General features: G+C 33.9%; 1 protein-coding gene across 7 annotated transcripts; it reads right to left on the bottom strand.

The window, feature by feature from the left end:
* Positions 1-1,852: 1,852 nt before the first annotated feature.
* LOC131926994 (uncharacterized) lies at positions 1,853-17,169 on the bottom strand. 7 transcript variants are annotated; one of them, XM_059282640.1, is made up of 16 exons: positions 16,953-17,169; positions 15,117-15,237; positions 14,443-14,552; positions 13,457-13,759; positions 11,953-12,095; positions 10,855-11,038; positions 10,296-10,487; positions 9,995-10,075; positions 9,546-9,803; positions 8,823-9,161; positions 8,327-8,434; positions 7,907-7,925; positions 7,370-7,422; positions 6,383-6,445; positions 5,929-5,967; positions 4,761-5,106 (listed from the first exon to the last, which is right to left on the bottom strand). In XM_059282640.1, exons 3-16 carry the CDS (start codon positions 14,528-14,530, stop codon positions 5,036-5,038), a joined length of 1,941 nt encoding a protein of 646 aa, XP_059138623.1. In that variant the 5' UTR covers positions 14,531-14,552; positions 15,117-15,237; positions 16,953-17,169; the 3' UTR covers positions 4,761-5,035. The 7 variants fall into 7 exon arrangements, with proteins under 7 accessions (XP_059138640.1, XP_059138664.1, XP_059138623.1 ...); XM_059282657.1 differs by lacking the exons at positions 4,761-5,106; positions 15,117-15,237 and adding an exon at positions 1,853-4,312; XM_059282681.1 differs by lacking the exons at positions 4,761-5,106; positions 15,117-15,237 and adding an exon at positions 1,853-4,312 and having other exon boundaries at positions 5,907-5,967.

Below are 17,169 nucleotides of genomic sequence, written 5' to 3' on the forward strand. Positions count from 1 at the left end.
CTTCTGGATGTCAATTATCTTGTTATCCAGTATGTGTAGTCGTATATCTTCAGGCAGGGACTTTAGGAATTCTTCCCTTAGGATAAGTGACCTGAGTTTCTCAAACTCAGAAACTTCCTCAGAGTGTAGCCACCTTGAGAAAATTTTCTCTTTTTCATAGAGAAATTCCACATATGATTGAGTGGGTAACTTGCGGAGTGCTCGGAATTTTATCCGATAGGCCTCGGGCGTCAGTTCGTAGGCCTTTTTTAACGTCGTGAGAGAGTGCCTGGTATGTTTTTGCAGCTTTCCCTGTAAGGACCGTGCTCAATAAAGCAGTAATGGAAGTTTCGGGCCATTCACATGTCTTCGCTAAACTCTCAAATGAGTTAAAGAAAACGACCAAATCTGTTTCATCAAATTGAGGAACTAATTTCCCAAATTTGGCATTCACTTGCCCCACCGACAACTTTTTTGGATCTACCAGAGAAGTGACTTCACTAACTTTACCAAATTCTAATTCCAACCTCCTCTTATCTAAAGCAATTTTAGCCTCTAATTCCTTTTCTTTTAAAGCCTTCTCTAAAGCAACTTTCTCCTTCTCTAAAGTAACTTTCTCCTTCTCTAAAGCAATTCTAGCTTCTAATTCTACTTTCTCTAGAGGTTTCTCCTCACGGAGTATCACCCCAGCCAACAAACTTTCATCAAATACACCTTCATTAATAAAATGAACAACAATTTTATCTCTCAACACCTCTGATTTCTGCGTAACAGAATAATCCAATTTCAATTCCTTAACAACACTAATCAAAACTTTCCTACTCAACTTTTCTACCTCCTCAACAGTGGGATTAGATAAGAAAGACTCCATAACACTAACTTCACAATCAAAACAAGCCTAGATTCTCTAAATTAACACGGCCCAACGCTGCGTTATGAACTTGACCTCTTCAATCTAGGACGTGGCACGTCTGGCTTTTGACCTAGATAATTCTAGCCTTGCGCGCGTTTTAATAACACGGCTCCACTGGATAGAAAAACAACTAAATCAAACTAAACTTAGTGTTTAACTGATACAACCAACAACTGGAACGACCGATTAAATGCCGGCGAGTCCCCACTTTGTAACGGACACCTATCTACCAGCCAGATAGATGGTGAACGCCCCCGGATTCTTTCTTGGGGTTATATGCAGATGACTTAAAGCCTAAATGAATGAACACTAACTCAACAACACACTAGGGCTCGATTTCGATGTCTAGGGAAAACTAGTGTAACTATTGAAGTTAACAACTCATACAATCTGCATACAACTTTTAATAAGCGAACACAGTTGTGGCAGAACACTAGGTTAAACAAGATAAAATATTTAATTTAGAAAATAACAAAACCCAACTTACAAAGCGTAAGAGAAAAATACTATCACAGATTTTAACACTGTATAAAAATAGCCACAGGTCACACAACACTGCTATAGCATCAAGAATCACTTGGCGACAAGTAATATAATATTAGAATACTTAAACAACTTAAGGATGCATAGCACACTCAGTACTTAAGCTCTCTCACGTTCAAATAGTCAGAATGGATTGCCGGACAAAATGGACGGCCTGGTCAAGATGGACTGCCGCGTGCTGCCTGTGTGCGATCCAGTTATAGACTTAGGCAACAGGGGAGATTATCCTCAACTCATGTGGCCATTGGTTGGGGTGGTCATCTGATCTGAATCAATCAATCAGATCTTGATGGAAAATTTCTGAGTCTTAGACACTCTTAATAAGACAGTGGAAAAAACCCGGTTGTTGCACCATCAACCATATATGGTATTATAACAAAGTCAAAATAAAACATTACTGGACCTAAGTAGGTCACAGACTCAAACGACAAATAAAACAAGGATATAAACTATCATTTGAAAAAATATAGCACGTAAAAGGGCAAAAGTCCCTATCCAAATTACATTTTGTTCGTTTATAAACATATAATAGACAAACACATGGAGAATAATAATTTTATGAGTTACGTTTTTGAAACTAGATAGAGGCAGATATAGTAGAGTTCATCTGTTTTTGTAATCTTGTCAGATCTATTCACACGCACATTGATTTATTTAAAACAAGGTATCCATCAGAACAATGAAAAATTATGGTAAAATTTTCCTAAGGGGTCGTCCATAAATGACGTGACACTCGTAGGGGGGAGGTCCGTAATTTGTGAGGGTGTGTGATGAGGGGTAGGGGGGGGGGGGGTTCAGTTGGTGTGACGTCACTTTTTTGCATTATAAATAAGCAATGTTAGAAAATGAGTTTTAGAAAGCGTTTTAGAAAACTGTTTTAATAATTTTTAAAAGGAATGGATCAAAATATTCTATGTTGACAGAGTTCTGACAAGATTTTGGAAAAATTCAACAGCAATTTTGAGGGGGGGGGGGTTGTATGCTGAGGTGTGATGTCATTTTAGGGGGGGGGGGGTCTGGCTTTTTGTGGCGACGTGTGACGGAGGGGGGGGGGGTAAAAATCGTCCAAAAAAGCGTGACGTCATTTATGGATGACCCGTAACTCCGGGATCCAACACTAGACTTACTGGTCGCAATTCATACGCTCTGTCAGCCAACAATCTTAATTGCTTTATAAAAATCGCTTTAAATTTGATCTGGGCGAAGAACTCAAAAGACAAACAATATCTGACTTAAAAGAAGATTGTGTTGAATATGCCTCAATATTTTCTCAATAGAAATAGATGAGGAAGAATAATCTTTTAATACAATACAGCAAAAAAAATTGTGTGCTATTTCTTTAATCATTGGGGACGCCAGGTTTTATATGTCTATGATGGTACATGAAGAATGTTGTTTTGTGTATAAAAATGTTGTCTCAAAACAACAAAGAATATATACAAGTTCTATACATATATACATATGTAACATTTCATTCGATAAAATATGTACATTTGTATAAACCCAGAAAAGAACATATACACAAATATATTTTCCACCCAAAAAGTTAAAAAGTTCGTTCGATTACTAAATTAACTATTTTAGTTTCTCGTTTGTCGACACGAAAATATTATGGTGAAATAACCTTTCCACCACAATATAACTTTAAATATTTTATTATTTATTAGCTCGTTAATCATATCCACAAGAATAAAACGACAAGGACAAAAATAAAATACCAACAAACATGATGTGTTGATCACAACAAGACACATACATTAATTAGCTGTTGTTCTCATTGTCGACCGTCTCATTAGTATTCACACGGGTGTTAACAAAAAAATCTTGTGTGGAATAAAAATGAATGTACCTATTTATTTTTATATATAAACTATTTAAAAATAAAAGCAGTAACTTTAAAAAAGATGTGTGCTGTAATATAGAAGCATAATTTTTTTTACAAATATTAATAATGAACATGCATAAGTGTTAACATTTTTCGTTGGATATAAAAATGTATTTTAAAAAATGTTCTAGAAACAAATACTATAATTAGCCCTAAAGACCTTAATGAAACCAAACCAAAATTTACGTGTACAATGCCAAAGATTACTTAATATTAGATTCGTCGAATTATGTGTAAAACAAACGACACAAATTACAGCTTTCAAAAAAAATAAACCGGGAGTGATCTCCCCTAAACTTTCTCGAATATTCTTATATAAAATAACAGGGGATGGGAACTCGGGCTATAGACATGATTTTTAATCCATTTTAAATACTTAAAGTTTTAAAAATAGAATAAAATCTCGTAGACAAATTAATTGCACACCAAGTGAACGCCAAATAAAAAAGCGCATAATAGTGCACAATATTATTATTACTTTTAAAATTTACATTAGTTTTTTTAGAAATCGGAAGTAGCGTAAAGTACCTCTTTCCAGTCAACGGAAATGACTCAAAATTTATTAGAAGGTAGAGAATTAGATCTTTTACTTACGTATGAAATTTCATTTATCTATCTGAAATAGTACTCAAGTTATAGGCTTTTGAAAAATTCAAAGTAGGAAAAGTACCACTTCCGGTTATCGGAAATCGCTCAAAAGTTGATACGGATCTACGATTTTGATTAAATACTTATATATGAAATTTCATCAACCTAGCTGTAACGGTACTCAAGTTATCGTGTTTACACACGGACAGACACACAGACATACGGACAAGATTGCAAAATTATGTTTGTCCGTATCAGTGAGGTGTAAAACGTCGAGATTTGTAAAAATCTCGATTTTTTTTTTCACGATTACAATACTTTCTCTATACTACGTATATACGAGAAAGTAAAAAACTACGTGGATACAAAACATTTTGGTTCAGTATGCTGTTCCTCTGTCGGTTCTGTAGAGTAAAATATTAGATTCAATTACGTATGTGAAGTGCGGCAAAACATACATAATCTTCATCCCTAAAAAATAATTTCTGACTAAGCGCAACACAAAAAATCAACCATCACTGGTTACTGTTCAGCTTCTTTCTACTCAAAATTTACATGAAAAACCGAATTCAAAATATTCAAATCTTAAAAACCATTAAAGCTTTAATGTTAAAAAAAATAGAAACGAATTCCCGTACTAAACTCAAATTGAAGACAACTCAGTATTAAATGCAAGTAAAAAAGATATATCATCAGTGTCTGGTACAATTACCACATCTAGAAAGTACATTTTAAATACAATTTTTTTTCTCCATGTTGACGAAATTCAAGATTCTAATAATATTTTTGTTTCATTTTTGTGCCCAAGACTCATCCAGCCGCCACAAAAAAATCTCCCCCCCCCCCCCCACACACATTTGTCGGTCTCCTGCAATCTTTCTGACAGTTCACCATGACAGTCCTGAGTCTGCCAGCTGCTTCCCCGTCAATTTGCTTCAACGTTTCCCACGGCCTTCCATGCTTTCTGTTTCCTTGATGCGTCCATTTTGGCGTCATTCATGTAATATGATCTGGATTTATTCTTAGGACATGCCCCAACCAGCGCCAGCCTTCTTTCTTTTTCGATTATTTCGGAAACTGTTTCCATGCCCATCTACCCTGGATGGTGTTAGGCCAGTGGTTGCCTTTTATTCTTCTCTAGCCCTTAGTTTGGAAATAGTCATGTGATCTGATGGAGACGGTTGTTTTTTTAAATGTCCTTTATGGTGAGTTTATATCAAGTTTATTGTTTTGTTTATAAAATGTTGTTTTAAAACAACACAGAATATACACAAGTTCTATACATATGTAGGTAATATTTCATTCGATGGAGACGGTTGTTTTTTTAAATGTCCTTTATGGTGAGTTTTTATCAAGTTTATTTTTTTGTTTATAAAATGTTGTTTTAAAACAACACAGAATATACACAAGTTCTATACATATGTAGGTAATATTTCATTCGATGGAGACGGTTGTTTTTTTAAATGTCCTTTATGGTGAGTTTTTATCAAGTTTATTGTTTTGTTTATAAAATGTTGTTTTAAAACAACACAGAATATACACAAGTTCTATACATATGTAGGTAATATTTCATTCGATGGAGACGGTTGTTTTTTTAAATGTCCTTTATGGTGAGTTTTTATCAAGTTTATTGTTTTGTTTATAAAATGTTGTTTTAAAACAACACAGAATATACAAAGGTTCTATACATATGTAGGTAATATTTCATTCGATAAAATATGTATATTTGTATATATCATGAAGAGAACAAAATAATATAACACAAAAATAGTTTCCACTAAAAACAGTTAAAATGTTCGTTCTATTACTACATTAACTATTTTAGTATCTCGTTTGTCGACACGTAAATATTACGGTGAATTAACCTTTCCACCACAATATAATTTTAAATATTTTATTAAGTATTATCTTGTGCGTCACTTTCTCAGGGATATAACCCCTATACAAAATAAAATACAAATAAATATGAAACTGTTTGGACCAAAACAAGACACATACATTAATTAGCGTATGCCCTCACCGTAGATTGTAGTGCAACTGGAGTTAACAACGTGAGCTTCTGTGGAATAGAATTAAACATACTTATAAATATATATATAAGAAAACAATTTAAAAATAAAATCAGTTACTTTTTAAAACAATTGTGTGCTGTAATATAGGAGCATATATATTTTTTTTACAAATATTGATAAAATATTAATAATGAATATGCATAAGTGTTAATTTTATTCGTTGGATATAAAATGTATTTCAAAAAATGTCCCAGAAACTAGTACTGAAGACATGAATGATGAATGAAACAAAACAAAAAGGTACGTGTAAACTGCCAAGGATTACTTAGTATTAGATTCGTAGAAGTTGAAACAAACGATACAAATTAAAGGTATCCAAGAAAAAAAAAAAAAAAAAAAAAAAAAAAAAAAAAAAAAAAAAAAAAAAAAAAAAAAAAAAAACCAAGTAGGCCTATACAATACCTGGATAAGATTGTGGTTGAGTTTGAGGTCTATCTCGTATATCCTGGTTTGTGATCGTCGAATCTGTAGAGTAAAATATTAGTTTCCGTAACGTTTGTGAAATGCGGCAAAACACACGCAATCTTCAGCCCTAAAAAAATAATTTCTAACTGACTCAGCGCAAGACAAAATTCAAACATCACTGGTTACTGTTCAGCTTCTTTCTATCCGAAATTCAAATGGAAACCGAAGGCAAAACATTCAAATCTTAAAAACAATTTAAAAATTTATGTTGCAATAAAATAAATAATCAGAAATAGAAACATATTCCCGTAGTAAACTATAAAATGACGACATAACTCAGTATTAAATGCAAGTAAAATAATGTATCATCAGTGTTTGGTACAATTACCATTCCTAGAAAATACATTAAAAAAATATGTTCTTCAAGTTTATAAAATTCAAGATTCTAATCATCATCTTTTCTTTTTGTGCCCAAGACTCATCCGTTCGCCACAGAAAACTCCCTCATCTTTTGTCGGTCTCCTGCAATCTTCCTGACAGTTCACCATGACAGTCCTGCCTCTGCCAGCTGCTTCCCCGTCAATTTGCCTCAACGTCTCCCACGGCCTTTTGTTAATTAACATTATAAAATCCTCAACAAAGAAATGTATTTTATTTTTAAAAAATAGCAAATATTTATCCATAGTTTATCATTAAATACTTCGAAATAAAATTATTACTTCGGCGGCGCTGAATCATCTCTATTTTGTTATAGATTTGCAACAACATTTTTTTACTTCTAGACTCTCTCACACACACAGACACACACACACACATACAGGCACAAGCGCACACGCACACATTCAAGGCGCGATCAAGATCAAATACATCATTTGGTAAGTTAAAATATAAAACTAGATTATACTTAAACGTGAATTTTACGAAAATCAAAAGATTTTGATATGTCATTGCGACAACGTGAAATAAATGTCCTTTATGCCTTACTGGTGCTATCTGTAAATACGTTTTTTCCATTGCTCATCATGCCTTTGTCAGCTCTGAAACACATATTATGGTATTATTGTATTTAGTGCTACAGTAAATGTTAGTGCTAATACATAAAAAAAATCCTTAACGCTAAATTGCTTCTCTTTTAGAGTGTACGGGTCATCCATAAATGACGCCACCCTTTTTGGACGATTTTTACCTCCCCCCTTCCCCTCCGGCACAAATCGTCACAAAAAGCCAGACCCCCCCCCCCCCCTAAAATGACGTTACAGCTAAGCTTACAACCTTCTCAATTGCAGTTGAATTTTTCTTAAAACGGGAAATAACGGCTAAAATTCGTTTTCTAACATTACTTTTTTTATAATGCAAAAGGGAGACGTCACACCATCTAAACCCCGATCCCCCCTCCCTCTCATCACACACTGTCACAAAGTTTCGGATCCCCCTCCCCGCTACAAGGCTGACATCATTTATGGACGCCCCTATACGGATATACACAGTTATGAAAATTTGTACCACAATTTTAAAAGTTACCTTATGTTTGCATGATTTCCTGGTGAAAATAAATACAAGAAATACAATTAAAATAAAATGTGTATTTTTTGTCTTATATTTGCCATTTTACATATTTATCAAATTTACATTTAACACTTATGTCTTGTAGGGTTAGCTGTTTTAGATAGGAACGGCGTGGCATAGAGAGCTAAACAACTAACCAGAGAGTCTCGAGTTTGAATCCGGGTTCAAATTAGTAATACGTCACTGAGCCAACCCAGGTGGCCGGGACAATGTTGACCACATTATCCCCTTCATATGCCATTGTCAATATGTCTTGTGCACGAACAGAATTTAGTAGAAGAAGCATAAAAAAATAATCCCGCTTAAATTTGCTTTAATACCCATTGCAAGTTACGAAAAACACTAATTTTAACAACTGTTTTTTGATATACTTACGTTTTGTGCATTTCAGATAAACCAAGCATAAAACAATCATGCTTAACCCTATTGTGATTGCCATTGCTAGATACGAATAAGAATACCACTCTGCCTCAGCATTTATCTCTAAAAAAATAGAAATATTTGCAAGTCATTGTGTATATATTATATAAGAATTTTACATATTATTTTATGATTGAAACACTTGTTATTGTAAGAACATGGCAAAGCTTTAAACTTTCACACATGAACCTAGCGAAGGTTACATTTATGATATTATAAAGTAAAAATTAAAGGTAACATTGATCACAAAAGTAAACTTGAAATATTTTCCGTAAAAATTGTTTTTTTTTTAATTTTTAAACAAAATTACAGTAATTTGTTTCCTAATACTGTATACACACTATGACTTTTCAAAAAAAATAAAATATTAAGCATAGTTTTTCTTTTTTTTAATTTCTATTTTCTATTTAATTATTTCTTTAATAACAGGCTGATTAAGAAACAAAAATACCTTTAATCACGAATGCATCAACTACTTCATCGTCGTCTTCGTCACAAATTTTAAAAGTATACGATCCAAAATCTGAACTCTGGATATCAAAAATATTCAATGTAATTTTGTAATGTGTTTCGCTCAAGGGTGTGAATTCAATGAGGTAGCGACCACTTGCCGAAGGTTTATCTTTACGCGCCTTCAATTTTTTCTGCATACCATCTTTCATAACTGTATACATTGCGATATCTGTATTTCCCATGCTCAGCTCAAACTCGATGCTGAAATTGGTGCCAGAATCTGCATATACTTGGTGAGATTTGGAGCCCGTGTTGATCAATCCTAGCCAATGATTGCCTGTGATTTTTGTTTAGAAATGAAAAAAATTAAGTACATGTTTGGATAATAGGGCTGTTTTCTTTAATCCTATGAACACCTTAACAAAATTATTTTAATATAGTAATATAAATAATTTTTGATTAAAATGCTTTTAACAGTTTTTTTAATATCTTACATTACAGGTTTTTTAAACTTCATACAATTAAAAGTTACATTTTTTTTTTACATTCACATTTATTAACTTATATTCGGCTGCTCTCTAAAAATAGTTATTTGGTAACTAGTATTCAATAGATCTCCGTTTCCTTACATGTAATCGTTCAATATAAACTTATCTTCAATAGTTCTTTGCTTACGTAACACACTTCTTTCCTTACATTTCATAGTTATTCCTTTACTTACATTTAACAGTTACATGAACATATTGTCTTGATATGTCATTGGGGAAAATCTCATTGAACGCTTGACATGTGTAGGTCCCCGTGTCATCGCAGGTCAAAAGTTTCGATGTATCGTCCAGTCGTTGACCTGAGCTGTCAGTGATGTAAACTGTACCACGTGGTTTGCTGTCCACCTCACAGTTAAACTCCACAACCGTGGCGTTCTCAACATTGAGGTCTCTTTCTCCGTTTGCGGTGAAATGTAACACTTCAGCGGCATCTACAAGAAAATTGTAAATGTTAAACATCTAAGGGATGAGAGTAACACCTTGAATCAAGATGTTTACTCTACATACGTGCCCAAATCTAGACAATATTTTAAAATAACTATTGGCCGTAGGCTAAATACGTTCATTTCACGATTTATAAGAATTATATCTATGCATATTTTGTAGACTTAAACGTTCATACATGCAAAAAGCGGCGTGTATGTGATATTGTATATTTTTCCTAAACTGCTGGTCCCTATGCACATAAACGTCTTGTCCTTATCTGGGGAAAAATGCGTTATATATATATATATATATATATATATATATATATATATATATATATATTAGTAAATCAGAATTTAAACAAAAATATTGTCTTGGACGAAAACTTAACTTTGTTTATATCACAGTCAGCTACTATTAAGTGCGATTGCAATCAAGAGTAAATAAAAACAATAACACACCTTCAACAAAACAACAACAAATATGTGTACACTAACCATCGTAATTGATGTTCAGAGTGCTGCTATAATGGTTGGTTCTAGGTGAGTTGACTTCAATCCAATGGACATCCATTGTACTATTATCAATGTCTCTAATTTCACAGGTACAGTGGATGGTCTCATTGGGCCAGAAAACGTTGTCCTCTCTCACAGAGAAACAGTTATCCAACAACTTTGCTTTTGGCGCGTCTGAATATATATATATATATATATATATATATATATATATATATATATATATATATATATATATATATATATATATATATATATATATATATATATAGATAGATAGATAGATAGATATATATATATTTATATATCTACAATATATATATTTCTAGATATATCTACAATATATATATATATATATATATATATATATATATATATATATATATATATATTATATATATATATTATATATATATATATATATATATATATATATATATATATAAATATATATATATATATATATTATATATATATATATATAATATATATATATAATGATAGTTTATTTGAATTTGAATTCAATTTAAGCACAAATTACCTATTTCAATGCTGACTTTGTTGCTGGTGTATGATCTGTAAGAATCAAACGACAATTGTAGGTAAAATATCAAATGACCAACTAGATCCTCCCTGATCGGGTACAGCAAACCACAGTTTGTGTTGTAGTATACTGGGTCATTTTTGGCAATAGGGGTCACGTAGGTTGAGCTTTGTAATTCCTCCTGTTAAAAATGAACAAATTTTGTTTTTTTACACTTAACCAATTTAATAAAATATAATCTATTACACAGTTTTAAGCTATTAACATGCTACGTTAGTTTCATAATTTTAAACCTAGCAAAATTGTCAGCACATTAATGGACACGACATTTATCACTACTAAAACTAGGTTGTGTTAATATAATTCTTGCAGCTTACTACCCTTAATTTAATTGTTATGTGCTGTTATAGTTAATTAAATAATGTCGCGTTAATATATTTAAAGAAAATGATTCTATTTGCTTATTTTAGTACAAACAATAGCAAAAAAAAAAAACTTTTTATAATTGACGTATTTATAAACACAAAATTAGGCCTATTGTTTAATAATTAAGAAAAGTAACTTAATACTTAATTTTTTTTAATTTTTAAAAATGAAGTCGAATGTAACATCTACATTTTCAAAAAAATTGTCACATTGCATTGTCATCGGATGTTGACATATGTATTATTTCTATAAAAATCTGTCAGGCAGCATTGAGTGAAATTAGGTTTGCATGTTATCGACCCAGGAAGAATAACCACATAGTGTTTAAATTGAAAAAAATTAAATCACTAAGTACGTAATCAGTGTTTTTTCCAGACTTTTTTTCTCCGAGGGGGGGGGGCACTTTGAATTTGGGGGGGGGGGGGGGCGGCAGACTAAATTTTCGGATTGGGGGCCGGACACTGTTAAAAGTATATATTTTTCTATATACATTCCCTTTCCTTCGGAGGCGGGGGGCGGTAAAATTTCTTCGGGGGGGGGGGCGGTAGACTTTCTTCGGGGGGTGGGGGGGGGTGAGGGGCGACTATGTCTGTCCGTCCGTCGTCCCGTCCCCCCGGAAGAGATGCCTGGAAGAAACTCTGTACGTAATCCGCTATAAATTGCTCGTACATCATCGCCCAAATCAGCACGTCTGAAGAAAGTACATTTGGCTTGAGGGTAAAGGTTGAAAGCTGAACAGTTGACAAACACGAAGACTTGTCGCCCTTGTCGTGTCAGCCCCGGTGTGTCACACTTCAGCTTTTCCGGCGCATCTGAAACACATAATATAATATCTTAGCTGGGTCTATAAATAACTACAGTAACACATTCATTCAGGTCATCGGGTTTTTCCGTACTATAATCGGGTTTTTCCGAACTATAGTCATATGTTTGTATTTAAATCCCCTACCGCCTGAACACGTATTTAAAGATAGTGTTTTTGGAACGATTCAGGGCTGTTATTTGTAACGGTGTACGGTTGCATAGGTTGCCTTCCCGTTGCACAGCAAGTAGAAATAATTCGTATGTAGAGCTTTAAAAGAAGACTATAATTATTGCCCTAAGGTTTACATTCTCACCCCCAATCAAAGGCGTAGCGACGGGGGGGGGGGGGGGGGGGGGGGGGGGCAAAATAAGCTCATTTTAGCTACTATTTCTAATTATAAATATAAAAAAATATTGAGAGTAGGAAACACAATGTTTTCGTCCATTCTCTGTATGACATTTTCAACTTTCACTTCAAAATGCCCGTATGCATATCAATACATTATTAGTATTTTTGCACGAGTGTGTGTATGCGTACGTATATGTATATCACAATGTACGTGATTATGTTTACAGGTATACGTACTGGTGTATCCTTATATCCTTGTCTGTGTACCAGAGGCGTAGCGACCCTTCACGACGCCCGGGACAAATTTTCAATTTGACGCCCCCTCGGGATCAACCTTTAAATTTTCAAACTTTCTTTTTGCACCCCCCATAGAACTTTCAATTAGCACCGCCTCAAACTTTCGATTTGAACACCCCCCACCCCCCCCCCCCTCCGCATATATTTTTGGGTCTACGACAAATTCCCGAAAGACACTTGCCCGAATGCCGTTTGCCCGAAGGCCGATTTCCCGAATGGACACTTGCCCGAATGCGACAAATGCCCGAATGGACACTTGCCCGAATGCGACAAATGCCCGAATGGAACTTGCCCGAATGCGACAAATGCACTTCGGGCAAGTGTCCATTCGGGAAATCGGCCTTCGGGCAAACGGCATTCGGGCAATTGTCTTTCGGGAAAACGTCCGGCTCCCATATTTTTTACATTTAATTTATAAAGCAACAATGCAGCTAAAATTAGATTTTAATTTGTTTTTCCAACCCATTATTGCGCCCCCTAAGATCGGCGCCCGGAGACATATGTACCCCCCCTGCCCCCCCCCCCCTTCGCTACGCCTCTGCTGAGTACATTTATTATACAACTTTTAGGCGTACATATCGCAAATCGAGCTGACGTTATCTTAATAGGGCTGGTAAGTAGGTCACCAACAAGTTCTATGGCTCATGCAAGTTTCATTGCGCCGTAGAAATGGTTGGTGACCTACTTACCAGCCCTATTAATATCACGAAAAGCCTTACTTACGGTAGATGGTTAAGTTGCAGTGATACAGTTCCTGGTAGGATGAATCATATGCATTGACATATCCGCAGCTCCAAAGCCCCTCATACGATGGCGCCTTCCTATCCAGATTGGAAAGGTAGAGAACGCTGGTCCTATTTGTGCGAACCACCTGGTAGTTAGACGAGCAATTTGTTGAGTTGCACCAGGCTATTTGAAAGCCGTTGTGTCGCCAGACTAAGGTTTTACGGGCATGGTTGTCTGGACATATGAAGTCCACGTCTTTTGATTCCTCGTATGGTGGACAATCTATCCGTTCTGTCACGACTGTTATGTCGTTTTGTTTTTTTAAAATAACAAACAAAAAATTAATTAATGATGAATTTGGCTTTTTTTTCCCCCTAAAAATGCAATATTTTAGTAAAATTTTAAATAACATCATGAATTTTTAGCGATTTAGGTTTTTTTTAAATATTTTGTTATTTACAACTTTCGAATGATTTGGAATTGTCCTAACTCGCTGATTTCAATTTGGAGGTTGAAACCCTTTAATGCCGTTCGTGCCCAAGACACACGGGGCAGATGAAGTAGAGTTCATCTGATTCAGAGACCACGGCATATGAAGGGGTAGTGTGGTCAGCGCTATGCCCAGCCGCCTTTGTTTTCCCTAACCTAAGCTAGGTACCCATCAGATCTGGGTGGATTCAGGGACGTCCCAATGATTTTAAACCTGATTCGAACTGAGACTCTCGGGTTAGCAGTCTAGCTCTCTACCGCTAAGTCACTACGTCCCTTATATATATATATATATATATATATATATATATATATATATATATATATATATATATAAAATAAAAATAAATATATATGTATCTATAAAAATAAATAAATAAATAAATATATATATATATATATATATATATATATATATATATATATATATATATATATATATATTTATATTTATATTTATATATATATGTATCATGATGTCTAAGTATATTTACATGTGAGAACTTGTGAAGGGTTTACCACATTGATCACCACAGCAGCTACCAGCACAAGTGCTAGGAATCTGCTCATATCAGCTGGCATTATTTATGTTGAATGCACAAAACTGCGAGGTAAAATGTCATTAGATAACAGTGTTTTATCTCATGTAGATATAATGAAACATCATCTCATTGTTAAGCTATTATAGTTTTAAATACTTGACTTGCGAAAATATACGTATGTTACCGTGAATAGAATGCTGAGTCATAGAGTAGAATGTCCGAAAAAGCCTTTAAGTTATGAACTGATTTAGTTCGAATGCTAAGTGATTGAGTTAAATGTCTGAGTTCAGCATTTTAGTTTTGAACTGATTTAGAAAAAATTCTAAGTCAATGAGTAGAATGTCTGAATTTTGGCCTTTAAGTTATGAATTGATTTAGAAAAAAATGCTAAGGCTCGGAATAGAATGTTTGAAATCAGCCTTTAAGTTATGAATTTATTTGGTTAGAATGCTAAGTGTTTTAGAATTTCTGAATTCGGCCTTTAAGTTATGAATTGATTTAGAAACAACGCAAGAAAAGATGGTTAGATGGTTGTATGATGAACGGTTCTGCGTCTTAATATTACACAACAATGTTTGAACGGCGGTAAATAGCGTGGTTGGATGGTAGAACGTATGACTGCTTACCCGAAATTCTCGAGTTCGGATCCCGGGTCCGATTCCGAGGACGTTTCTGAGTCAAGCCAGCTATGAAAGGTACTTGAATCACGTTATGGAAAGACTGGACATTGTGTTGACTACATTATCCCTTTAAAGAACGATACCACAGAAACAGGTGACCTCTACTTCATCTGCCCATTGACCGCTGGCTTCAAAAGGTTTACTATGGCTAATTACGGTTATTATATGGTACAAAATTGATAATAGAATAGAAAGTAAAAGAATCTCTATATATTTGTCAAGAAAGAGAAATTAGAGATAGACGCTATACAGATTCTTGTCTTTGTTTTTGTCAATGGTTACTTTGATCCACGAAATCAGCTGACGTGTGTTGTCGGTGTGTAAGACATGTGTTGTCGGTGTGTAAGACATGTGTTGTCGGTGTGTAAGACATGTGTTGTCGGTGTGTAAGACATGTGTTGTCGGTGTGTAAGACATGTGTTGTCGGTGTGTAAGACATGTGTTGTCGGTGTGTAAGACATATTTTGTCGGTGTGTAAGACATATGTTGTCGGTGTGTAAGACATGTTGTCGGTGTGTAAGACATGTGTTTTCGGTGTGTAAGACATGTGTTGTCGGTGTGTAAGACATGTGTTGTCGGTGTGTATGACATGTGTTGTCGGTGTGTAAGACATATGTTGTCGGTGTGTAAGACATGTTGTCGGTGTGTAAGACATGTGTTGTCGGTGTGTAAGACATGTGTTGTCGGTGTGTAAGACATGTGTTGTCGGTGTGTAAGGCTTGTGTTGTAGGTGTGGTAAATCACGACTTTAAAAAGGTGCACAGTTTTATTTTGAACTAGCTTTATACAAGATACGTATCAAAAGTGAAGATGGTTTTGACAATATATTACGCGAATGATTGAGGGGCTATGGGTTTATAACTAGTGCTGAGAAAAATGTGTAAGTAAAGAAAAATAATATGAAATAAGTATCTGAATTATATGTTGAGTACAACGAGACAAATCAAATCAAACATTCTTCCCTTTCAAACAGCTACATTATATATATATATATATATATATATATATATATATATATATATATATATATATATATATATATATATATATATATATATATATATATATATATATATTTAATACATTTACTTTAAACATTTAAACAATTATAACAGTTTCTTTTGTAATTTTTATAACTTCAACCACATGGTCATAAATTTTATGTACAGTAATTAAATCTCAGTGGTATCACTTTTGATAATACAAAGATTGTGTAACTATCATTAACGTTTACTGCGCGATTTCAATCGTTTGATAAAAAAAAATCGCAAAAAAGTTAAATAAAAAAAAAGTTATATGTTTACTAATGCTATTCGCTTAAGTTTATAGAATATTAAAATACACTCAAAACAATTATCTTCTGCAATATTCCCTCTCATAAATGTAAACTAATTAAATTATTTATAATATTCTTATTGGAAATTAGACACTATAAAGTATTGTGCTCATCACGTATATTTAAGATTATTATAATTGTAGTTAAGCATTACCTCCCCTTAACTTTGTAAAATGTCCTACATTTCCCGTCAACACATTACGCTAGTGTTACCCGTAGCTCACAGTGCTGTGTTAAATATTACACGCAGGCTGCGGTAATCGTTTTGACCTACTTTACACGTAACAATATTGCTTTGACGAAAGTTGAAGGGAGCGGAAAACCACTCGAATCTCTTAATTTAGATCTAGATAACAACCATATAGTTTATCGTACTACTTCATCTTGACCTACATCTAGATCTAAATTAACAATAATAAATATTTAAAAATGAAAATGGTACGAACAAATGAGTAGCTATAAAAACTGGGTCACTTGTATAATATAGCTCGCCCGCCATCACAGTGTCAAAATCACTTTGATTAAAACATAACCCTTACAAACACGTTAGGATTTAAGCTAAGACTAAAACATCAATAATATCTATCTAGTGGTAAACGTAGGCGTGATATAAAAAACAACTGGATTGTTTTTGTGTTCGAGCCTAGGAAAATTTATCCAGGA

The sequence above is a fragment of the Physella acuta genome, unplaced genomic scaffold (assembly GCF_028476545.2).
Source record: "Physella acuta isolate Inbredline_101_S28 unplaced genomic scaffold, ASM2847654v3 ptg000087l, whole genome shotgun sequence".
Classification (NCBI taxonomy): Eukaryota; Metazoa; Mollusca; class Gastropoda; family Physidae; genus Physella; species Physella acuta.

Coding starts and splice junctions, on each gene's coding strand:
- LOC131926994 (XM_059282631.1), bottom strand. CDS start 14,530: ATGCCAGCTGATATGAGCAGATTCCTAGCACTTGTGCTGGTAGCTGCT. Junction 13,760..14,442: donor CCCTTCACAAGTTCTCACAT/GTAAATATACTT, acceptor ACGACATAACAG/TCGTGACAGAACGGATAGAT. Junction 9,804..9,994: donor ATACACGCCGCTTTTTGCAT/GTATGAACGTTT, acceptor ATTTTCTTGTAG/ATGCCGCTGAAGTGTTACAT.